At 48.9% G+C, this 11221-nt stretch overlaps 1 protein-coding gene across 1 annotated transcript; it reads right to left on the reverse strand.

Moving 5' to 3' along the window:
* Positions 1–313: 313 nt before the first annotated feature.
* On the reverse strand, positions 314–9879 carry CGREF1 (cell growth regulator with EF-hand domain 1). The gene is made up of 5 exons (XM_015415169.1): positions 9851–9879; positions 9316–9387; positions 8510–8580; positions 3902–4026; positions 314–1395 (listed from the first exon to the last, which is right to left on the reverse strand). Exons 3-5 carry the CDS (start codon positions 8577–8579, stop codon positions 1021–1023), a joined length of 570 nt encoding a protein of 189 aa, XP_015270655.1. The 5' UTR covers position 8580; positions 9316–9387; positions 9851–9879; the 3' UTR covers positions 314–1020.
* Positions 9880–11221: the final 1342 nt, after the last annotated feature.

Genomic DNA, 11221 nt, shown 5'->3' on the forward strand with positions numbered 1-11221 from the left:
GTGGCTCCCTCCAAGATGTTGTAGGGCCACTGGTTTCCCCCTTCTGCGATAAAAACACATGAAGTTCAAAGACACTTTATTGTCAGGGCAAAACACAGAGAGTTTACCAAAGTACAGGAGATCGAGAGATGTTAACCAGGGGCAATGCCATCAGCATCCTTCCTCTTAGGGCACCTACAAGGAAGAAGTGGGTAAACAGCAGCTGCCTACTCGGGACAGATGTCGTGGTTCAGTGGTAGAGCATCCGCTTTGCATGATTAAAGATCCCAGGTTCAATTCCAGGCATCTCTATTTAAAAGGATCAGTTGGTAGGTGATGTGAAAGACTTGAGACCCTGGAGAGTTGCTGCCAGTCAGAGTGGACAATGGCTGACCTTGCTAGACCAAGGGCTGCCTTGATAGAAGGCAGCTTCATGTGTTGGGAGGAGCCAAGACAGATGCTGACCAGTTCCCTAGCACGGAGTGAGTGGGAGGCATTGTGATTCTGTACTTCACATCCTGAGAGTCTAGAGGGTGGGAATGGGAAATGGTTCTCTGCCTACTTGGCAGAGGGGGTGGCACTTGGGGGCGGAGAGCACCACTGGCACTGCAGCCCTTGGAGCTACTTGCATGGTACCCAGCGAGCTGGATAAGGCCTTCTTTGCAAAGAGATGTCCTAGGAAGGATACCAAGCTCTGGTCCTGGGCTCCTGATCCAGGCTAAGCCAACTGTTATCCATCCAGGGGACAGCATGTTTGGGATTCTCAGTTGCATGTTGAACGGGATGGTATCTGGAGCAGGCAAGAAAAGCAAGGATTTGTGCACAGAGCCCTAGAGCAGCACAGATGACTGAAAGGGTGAGAAATCTGGGTGGTTCCAGGGACATGGGCATGACAGGAAGTGGCAGCAGCAAGCTCAGACTGTTTCTGGCTTCCCACCTCCCTGCAGCCCCTTCTGGAAACTGCCCTGGAGTCATTCTGTTCCTCTGTCCATAGGGCCAAGTCATCCACCAGACTTCTTCCTCTCCTGAGCAGAGTAGGTATCAGTTGCCGGGAGCAGGAGGCATCTCAGCCCCTTGTCCCTGTGTGTCTGGCGATGCTTCCTGGCCATGATCCCCTTTGTGCATTTGTGCTCCAGGGCTCAGGGAAGGGGCCTCCATGACTCCCTGCTCCTGAAAAGTCTCTGGGGCAGCCGGGGGCTCTGCTGTACCTTGCTGGACTGGGAGGTCTGAGAGCCCAACGCTTTGTTCATCCGGCTCTAGAGGGGCCCACAACACTGTCCCATCTTCTCCACTGGGGGCAGCAAGCAGAGCTGGGGCCTGATCCTGCCAGGGGCCAAGAAACAGCTCCGAGGGCTCCAGCAACCCGTCCCGGTTCAAGTCCTGTGTCTCCAGGATGCTGTCCACCATCAGTACCAGCTGCAGGAGCAGACGAAGAGATCAAGTCAACACTTTGGTTATTAACAAAGAAACATCCATGGTCACTGATTTCCCCCCCCCCCCCAATCCCCGGAGCTTTAATCCTGTACTTGCATTTCTTTAGTCTTATTAAAATCATGGAATTAATTTAAACTATACTTAACAGATGCCTTGGGTGCCTTCTAAGTATACCCAACTTTGCATCTTCCTTCTGAGCCTTAAAATAACAAAAAGTTCCGCAGTATATGTGCGGTCGTGTGATGAGCCCTGCTGGATGAGACCAGTGGTCCATCTAGTCCAGCATGCTGTTTCACATAGCGGCCAACCAGGTGCCGTAGAGGGCCAAACAAATGGGGCACGGAGGATAAGGTCAGTGAAGCTGCACACTCTCTAGGCATAAAGTTTAGAAGAACAGACTTAGACCTCAATGCAGAGTGATTACTTCACGTGAGGGTCCAACTGCGCCCACCTTCTGGATGATTAAAATAAGGAAACTGACGACAGCTAAGAATACTGAGTGAGCCCTGACCTGGATAGCCCAGGCAAGCCCAGTCTCGTCAGATCTCGGAAGCTAAGCAGGGTCGACTCTGGCAAGTATTGGATGGGAAACCTCTTTGGAAAACCAGCAGTTGGGAGGCGGGGGCAGGCTTTATTCAGCCACCTCTCTGAATATCCTCCAGGCCCCCAGTAGGGGTCAGTCACCAGAGGTCGCTGTGACTTCCAGGTGCGCATGCACATGCACAAAAATACACCCCCCCCCAAAGAATACCTAGGGAGAGGTGTTGCAATATTCACACCCTTTTTATAAGAAAACTGTGGCAACCAGCCTTTGAGGCTAAAGGAAGACAAGAGCCCTTAGGGGGTGAGCGGTCTACAAATCGAAATAATAAATAAATAAATAAATAAACAAATAAGAGAGAATGCCTCAAGACCTGTTCTGGTGGCCTAGGGTTGCCAGCCTCCTGGTGGGGCCTGGAGATCTCCTGGTTCCCCTGTCGAAAATGACTGCTTTGGAAGATGGACTCTATGGCATTATACCTGCTGAGATCCCTCCCCTCCTCAAACACTGCCGTCCCCAGGCTTCACCCCCCAAAGTTTCCAGGTCGCTCTGGGCCATGAGCAGAGATCTTAGAGGGGTTTTTATAGAAGAGGCATAGAGAGCAAAGAGGTCCAGCTGACTCAACTGATCAGTCTCCCCAAGGGAGATCCTCCCACTTCCAATCTGAGGTCTAATTCACAGGTGCCCCAAGAATGAGGCAAAAAAGCCCTGAGGCAGTAGAGACTGTTCCACTTCAAACTGCGGGTAGATTTCAATGTGCCTTCAGATGGAAGGAATACCATGAAAATTAGTCCAGCATGGGGAAAGGCTCAGCACTCTTGCCTTTTGTTTGCTGTGCTGGTTTTCCATCTGCCAGTTTTTAAGCAAAGGGAAATATGCTAAATTGTAATCTTCTACCTGCAGTCTGAAATGGTGCAGTCCACGCTGCATGTCATTGTAGCCATCCCTGAAACTCAAGGGAGCTTCACTGAGGAGAAAAATGAAAAATAGCAGGAGCAGGAGAGGAACGATTTTAAGCAATTAGAGCTTTGTCAGGGGACCGTCACAAAAATGTGTAGGTAGTTATGCTGCCTTCACATGAAATCAGGGAAAATAATAAAACACACTGCGTTCTTGAATTATTTCTATATAGCAAAAATTTTATTGCATGCAAATGCAGTATGGTATCATGAGTTACATATTTTGTTTTGTGATAGTCACCTGTTGAAGACCTAATGGCTCGAAAAAGCTGCTTCCATCATAGCTGCTCCCTTGGTACCTCCTAACATTTTGTGTAACTTTTAAATATTTTGTGATTGACCTGGGGCAGCCATTTTCTGACTGGCCCCAGCCCCCAGGATAGCTGTTTTGCCACTGGTTCCAACTCCATGGCGGCCATTTTATTGTGGCGGCCACTACCTCTTCTTTAAAAATTCCAGAGTGCTCACTGGTTCAACTACATGAGAAGCCCCTGCTCTTGAGAGTCAAGTTATGACAGAGACCCAAGGGGGCAGGCTCAGGGGAGCAACAAGAAACGGGATCCAGAGGTTACCGCCTAACAAAGGAATGGAGGCAACAAGAAGAAAAAGAAGAGATTGGATTTATACCCTGCCCTTCACTACCCAAAGGTGTCTCAGAGCGGCTTACAAACTCCTTTCCCTTCCCCTCCCCACAACAGACACCCTGTGAGGTAGGTGGGGCTGAGAGAGCTCTTGACAGAAACTGCTCTTTTTCAAGGACAGCTCTTATCAGAACTACGGCTTGCCCAAGGTTGTCCAGCCAGGTGCAAGTGGAGGAGTGGGGAATCAAACCCGGTTCTCCCAGATTAGAATCCGCGCACTTAACCACCACACCAAACTGGCTCTCAGTCTCCCAGGACAGGCTGGCAGAGTGTATGTTTCTCCTAGGGCTGGCAAGGGTGCCAACGCGCCTGACACAAAGAAGGCCAAGGAATTAAAAAGCACCTACCAAGTCAGGCAAGGGCTGCCTTTTGGCCTGTTCTTCCGCCAGCTCACTAAGCAACCGCATGAATTCCAGGCCATCCAGTCGACCGCTCTTGTCATAATCATGGAGAACAAAGAGAAGCAAGAGAGCTGCAGATACCGGGAGAAGATTGTGTCAGCCAAAGGGAAAGTGTTGGGGAAATGAGAGGTGCAGAAACCTTTTCATGCACTCCCATCTCCATTGTGTTCGTTTTGTGAGGGAGAGAAGCTGGCTTCCCAATTGCATCAAAACAGAGAGAGAGACAGTTGTTCTAAACCAAAACTCAATTTATTCCATTACACACTCTTAAGTCAGAAAACACTTGTAGCATTTCAGAATATTTCAACACAACCCCAATACATAAATAGTGCACTTCTATAAGTCCTAAGTTCTATAAAGGACATCCTTGGTTGCTCTGTCAAGACCCATAATGGAAGGGTAGTTGGCCAGAACAGGGAACAAAACTAAATTCAGACATTAAGCACACTTTTCCAACCAGAGGGGCTAATGTAACTGTCAGTCAAGTCTGTGACAAGCATTTGACATATGTCTGACGTATAGAAAAAGAAGAGACTGTATTTATACCCCGCCCTTCACTCGGAGTCTCAGAGCAGCTTACAAATTCCTTTCCCTTCCCCTCCCCACAACAGACACCCTGTGAGGTGGGTGGGGCTGAGAGAACTCTTTCAAGAACTGCTCTTTCAAGGACGGCTCTTGTCAGAATTATGGCTTGCCCTAGGTCATCCAGCCAGCTGCAAGTGGAGGAGTGAGAAATCAAACCCGGTTCTCCTAGATTAGAGTCCACACACTTAACCACTACACCAAACTGGCTCTATATACAACAAAGTCAGCCCTTTCTTTCTGTCCCTGGGTTAAGGAAAGTCAAGGAAAGCTGGGTTAAGCTAGGTTGACTGAGAGTTAAGGTTGACTAAGAGAGTCCCAGGAAGCTAGGTTCAGATACACTATCTATTTAGAATTTTATAATGTATAAACATTCCAAAAGGCAGAAGTCATGTAAGGCAGAGATCATGTACAGGGTTATTGGTACCAGAAGGCCACAGCACCAGCAAAGTTCTGAAGCATCCTGGGAAACAGAACCAAAGATTCAACTATAGAGGCTAATTGCTATAGAAGTTAAAATATCATAGGTTTATCAGAGGCTCACTCCAGGCCCTAATTCTGCAACAGAAAGCAACTGGGGACCCACTGTGGGAATAATGATGGTGGTGATGGATTTTCATTTATAGTCCCCCTTTCTCACTGGGACTCAAGGCAGATCACAAGTAATGATGCTTCCTTCTGGCTCAACACACCTATTGCACTTGAGTCCCAATGAGAAGGCGGACTATAAATGAAAATACATAAATAACTTGGTCTGCCCACAGAGACTACCAAGAGATCACAAAAACCAAACTATTATGGTCTAATGGGACAGAGCTGTCTTTCCTGTGCAGCATGGAGGGGCCCACTGGCTAAAGGAAACAAATCTAGATCAGTTTAGTAAGGTGGCCGCCAACCTTCATGCTAGGTCAAATGCAGAGGTGACTCTTGAGCTGGGATTGGGAAGCACGTGTGCGCATCTGGCTGTAAAATGCTTGATGCTGAGGCTCAACACAGGCAGCTGGATGCTATGCATGGAGCTTGCTGGCCTTGGGGGTCTATGGGTTGCTTCCAGTGAGGCACAAACGGAATGGAAATTTACTCAGCACAGTTCCACTTGCGCAAGCGGTAACATATGGGTTCCTCCAACACAAAACAGTTCAATATAATTTTCAATATACATTTTAATGAGGGGTCATGGTTCAGTGGTAGAACATCTGCTTGGCATACAGAAAGTCCCAGGTTCAGTCCTCAGCATCTCCAGTTAAATGATCTGGCAGTACGTGATGTGAAAGACCTCTTCCTGGGACACCGGAGAGCTGCTGCCAGTCTGAGTAGACAGAACTGACCTTGATGGGCGGAGTGTCTGATTCAGTATAAGGCAGCTTCCGCACTATGTACAAGGAGCAATCAAATGTACAACACATGCTTTGCAAGGTTTAATTTGCTTTAGAAATTGTATCAGAAGAAATAGCTTGTGTGGTGTATGTCTTGCACTCCCAAAAAAGGTGCAAGGACTGTTGCATATGTGGAAGTTTTCCATGGGATGCAACCCAATGTGTCTTCGTGGGGTCTACTCCTATGGGAGGACCGCTGCTAAGTTGCCACGACCGGGAAATGCTTGCAAACAGCATTTGTAAAGAGAGAGATATTTCCTCTTCATCAGAGTCAGAAGAATTGTCCTTAGGGATACTTGTTAAAGCACTCTAAAGACCACCCTAACGTGAAGGAAGGAGGAGCAAAAGAATGTGATGCATGACAGCTGGGAGTGCGGCAGCATCCTCAGCCTCCAACAGTGCAAGGCATTGTAAGCTGCAGCCAGCTAATTTCTTATTTTAGGTCTCGGTTATGCTATGTAATTTTATGCCTGGCTTCTATTGGTCAAAGCTGACCACAAGGCAGCAGGCTGGAGAGAGGGATGGGCCACATCAAATCAGTTCACGTCTCAAGGCAGAGGCGGAATGGACATCTTTTAGTGTGGAATAGTTGCCACCAGGCATTACAAACTCCAAACATTTCTCATCTGAGGGTCTTTTCCAACTTCATCATCATGAATATGATTTTGCTTTAGAAGAGCAGGTGAGAAATCTGAGGGTCTGCCTTAGAACAAGTTTCTCTCTCTCTCTCTGTAGAAGGCTCTGAACAGAATTAGGGTGGGTAAGAATCACACTTTCAGCCTAGCTAACTGAATTAAAAAGAGAGCCAGTGTTATATAGTGGTTAAGAGTGTCGGACTGGGAGACCCTGGTTTGATCCCCCACTTGTGCATTGAAAGCTCGCTGGGTGACCTTGGGCCAGTCACACTCTCTGAGCCTAATCTAACTCACAAAGTTGTTGTTATGATAAAATGGAGGAGAGGAGAAGTATGTAAGCTGCCTTGGGTCCCTATTGGGAAGGAAGATGAGGTATAAATGAATAAAACAAACAAATAAATCTTCTGTACAAGCCTTCGCAGGGCCACTCCAGTCTAAACCAACTGAAAAGACTGTCCCTTTCATTAGCTGAAAAAAAAATCCTAACCTCTTTTTAATTTGCTTCCTGATTTTTATCATAATGTGCATTCACACAGTCTGCCTCCTCAGATACTGTCCAGCCCGCCACTCAAGGTACTCTCCCCAACCCTTGTTCTCTGTGTCTTCAGCTGCAGATGTGAGGCAGATGGCAATCAGAGACAAGGCTTTTTCAGTGGTGGCACCTCACCTTTGAAATACCTTTCCTTACTGCTCTTTAAGTGCCAAGCCAAAACATTTTTATTTTCACTAAGGCTTTTAATGGAGGGTTTTCATATTTTAAAGCATTTTAAATGGTCTGCTTCTAGCCTGAGGATTCTTTTATAAATATCATTTTAGGTTGCTCAGTGTTTCTTTTATGCAGGGTTTTTATATCCCTGGCTTGTTTTTAATGGCTTGTTTTACTACTGATAACTTTTATGTTGTAGTTTTAATGATTTTATTGTATTTTGTTTGTTTGGGGAGCTGCCTCAAGCAGGTCTCTGGAGAGTTGGCATATCAATTCTCTAAATAAATCAATAAAATACACCTCTGTGCACAGTCAGGTGATATCTTTAGCAGGACTAACTCAAACATCACAATGTCAAGAGGGAGCTTTCTCTGTGATTCTTCCTCAAACTGGGAGCCACTGTTCTTCAGCAAAGGCAAAGGGTGACTCCAGTGTGAAATGGCTGAGCAGAACTGAACAATAGGCTTAACTGTATTAATCATACCATAAACAGACACGACACCTTTCTGAATCAACTGCAGGTGTGTGTTAAGTGCCATCAAGTTGCTTCCCATTTATGGCGACCCTATGAATTACAGAGCAATCCTCTGTTGCGCCTGTGCTGCAGCAGCTGCCCATGGTGCAACAGTGGTGCCACCAGTCGCCTCCCTAAGGGGAAAGTTACACAATGGCCACATGGGGGGGGGAGATGCTCTGTCAGTGTTGGCAGGCACTGCCACGGTGGCATCCATTGCGTTTCCACAGCAGCATTCTGTCCCAGCATTGCTGCTACGTGGAGGCAGCAAGATAGACAGGGCAGGCAGGACAGACCGCACAGGACTCCCAAGGGTCATGATAGATAAGAATGTGGATGTGCCCTCTGCTCACTGGCAGCCGTGCCATCCAGCAGGGCACTCAAGCTGTCAAGGGTGTTGCTGTGGCAACCGCCGTGTAACCCCCACTGGAGGATGAGCAGGAGGGGGGCAGGGAGTGCAGGGGGTGCCATGTCATTCAGTAAAGTTTGTTCAGATATATTCTTCGTATCTCTCTGTTACCTAGAATATAAATTGGACTAGAGAGCTAAGGGATAAAATCCCAGTTTTGGGATTCCCTGACTACTGATCCACTCAAAACAACACCAGGCATCGAAGGCAGATCACCCACTCAGTCGGCCCCAACTCAGAGCAACCAACTAGACCCTAGACCCTTTAGATATGAGATCAGGAGCTGCCATCGACCGCCAGCCTCTGGCATCAAACAGGAATGTGGTTCTTACCCTGCTCCCTTGTCATGGTGTCAGCATCCTTCTCAACCTGACCAACATTCTTCAAATAGTCTTGGAGCATCCTATTGACAAATGGAACCACCAGTTGGTCCAGCCAGGGCTGGGACAATGCAGAACACAGGGAAAGGCTGATAGGGACTGAAATGAAAAGGTATCACAGGAAGGGACCTAGCACTTAGCCTTCAGATCTGGACAATTCACTGAGAAAGGGCCCTGTGTAGCCTGATAAATTTCAGGAAAAAGACATCTCAGGACTCAGGTTTGCCTGGAATGGGAACAATGTACTGGAAGCTTTACCTTAAAATCCCATAGGCATGCAAAGTTCACCCATCACCACTCAGCAGTGAGGAAAAAGCATTCAGCACATGTTCAGAGGTGTACGTGGAGTGAATCCAAGCTTTAAAAACAGACTCTGCGGCCAGCATCTTGCTGAGATATACACTCAATTGGGAACTTCCTGTCTGGGGGGAAGAGGGTCTCTTTTCCACTTGGAGAGGAATCAGGGCTGAACAGCTCATCTTGGAGATTGGAGGGAGGGAGGCTCTGCACTTAAGGCTCGTTGTTTAGTTATACTAGTTAGACGGGCATGAATTTGTGGGAATCACAGCAGGATGGGAGAGAGCTTTTACCTATCAATCGCCATCTCTTCTCTCTTCCCCTGCATCCTCTGGCTTCCCTCTCTCCTCCAGCCAAAAGGTGAGCAGAACAAGACTAAACAATCTGGAAGCAAACCTGGTATTGGACGTGTGTGTGTGTGCATGCATGCGGACACATGCATGTATGGGACAGGCACTCACCTCACATTCTCCTTCCCTGGATGCAGAGGGTTAAGGATGGGATGATCCCTAGGATCACTGAGAGTCTCCAGCCTAGAAAGACCAAAACGAAGGGTGTGAGATGCAGACTAGCCATTTAACTGACAGGGAAATCTCCCAGTGGGCCACTGCCCTAGATGGCCACTGGCAGCCAGGAGCCAATTACTCAGGGGCCACTTGGCTCAGATACTCTGAGCCAGACTGTTCATCAGCAATGGTAGTTGGCATCTTCTCCTGCACTGCTTCCAACTTGGGGGATGATGCAGTGGGGGAGCAGATGCACTGAGCGACTCTTGCAGCACGAGTGCTGGCTGGTAGCATAGCTTGACTTGCTCCAGAGCCATTTTCACTTCCCAGTCCACTTGGGGGGGGGGGTTGCTCTTGTGAGCATTGGAAACAGGGCAACGCAGAAGCCCCCACCCCCACCCCACCCCCCTAGTGGGCTTGATAGGACCCCAGTACCTTCACCATCCCTGGTTTAAAAAAGCAGTTCGAGGCCCCTTCCCCACCTTGGTACCTCTTACTGCCATCCTTTGGTGCTGCCCAGCTGACTGGCAGAATGAGTAGCAGAGTGGCTAAAAAAATCTCCTCCTTCATCCTGGCACCATTCAGGGGAGTAGCCTGGAAGGAAAATGAAGGACCAGCATCAGTGAGTGCCCTGTTTGGGGTTGGTATAGCAGGGAGACCTCTAGTGCTTGCTCCCTGCAGTGAAATGTGTGTGTTGTTATTACTCCAGCAATACCCACACAGCCCTGACCTGAATAACCCCAGGCTTGTTTGATCTTATCAGATGTGGGAAGCTGAGCTCAGCCCTGGTCAGTCTTTGGATAGGAGGAGACCACCAAGGAAGTCCGGGGTCTCTGTGCCAAGGCAAGCAATAGTAAACAACCTCTGAACGCCTCTTGCCTGGAAAACCCCATGGGGTCTCCATATCTCGGCTGCAACTTGATGCCAAAAAAGGGGGGTTTACAAAGGATGCATTTCACACATTTAGTGGCAGCAAAACAAGTCAAGGACAGATGTTATAAGCAATGTTCCCTCTAAGCTGTGGAGTCTTGTGAGCAAAAATTCTACTTTGTGAGCTACTGGCATTAAGGTTGTGAGCGAGCAATTTGGCTACTGCATCAGCGAATGTGCTCTGGAACCATCCTTCCTGAGCAAAGACAAAAATGTGTGAGCTAGCTCACACTAACTCAGCTAAGAGGGAACATTGGTTATAAGTTGCCTTGGGTCCATGGGGGCAAAAAGCAGGGTATAAATATAAATAAATAAAAAGTGCAAACCCCCACCCACCCATCCCAGCACCACTGGGACACACAAGATAGTGAGCTGCTTTATCAGGTGTCTTTCTGGTCCACCCTGCATTCTGTTTCCAACCCTAGTCTGTCAGAGTTTCACATGCACATTGGTGCCCTCTTATGGATGCCCCAGACAGGCAGCCCGGCCACAGGGTCCCCAAAGGCAGACGCCACACAACAACATTCAGCCAGGTAAACCCTGCTGCGTCTCATTCACACAGGCCTTCTTCCACACGCAGAGAGGAGGCGCTCAGAGGGCTCTTGCCCATTCATCCCACTGCCAGCTACGGAGGCGCCCGCCTCTCCGACGGGAAAGCACAGCCGGCCTGCCAACCATCCTCCGCCGGCGGCCCCACTCCTAGCAGACCGCAGCTCTCTCTCGGGGCACGATCTAGGCACACACACACGTGCAGCAGGTGCCCGCGCCTCCCAGCCAGACCCTCCGGCGCGCCTGCAACCCCTCCCCCTTCAGCACTGCAGTGCGGCGCCGTCCACGGCTGGCCACGCTCACGCGGACGGAACGCTCCGGCTCCTGGCCACGCACCGGACTGGCTGCGGCCGCCCCCGCTCGGCTTGCAGATCACCGGGGG

This window comes from Gekko japonicus, unplaced genomic scaffold (assembly GCF_001447785.1).
Source record: "Gekko japonicus isolate JY-2015 unplaced genomic scaffold, Gekko_japonicus_V1.1 scaffold63, whole genome shotgun sequence".
Taxonomy (NCBI): Eukaryota; Metazoa; Chordata; class Lepidosauria; order Squamata; family Gekkonidae; genus Gekko; species Gekko japonicus.

Bases quoted from the DNA above. Each gene is read 5' to 3' on its own strand.
- CGREF1 (XM_015415169.1), bottom strand. From the start codon at position 8,579: ATGCTCCAAGACTATTTGAAGAATGTTGGTCAGGTTGAGAAGGATGCT. The intron at 4,027-8,509 runs GTAAGAACCACA...CGGTATCTGCAG, and splicing joins CACCATGACAAGGGAGCAGG to CTCTCTTGCTTCTCTTTGTT. The intron at 1,396-3,901 runs GTAGGTGCTTTT...CTGCTCCTGCAG, and splicing joins GGCAGCCCTTGCCTGACTTG to CTGGTACTGATGGTGGACAG.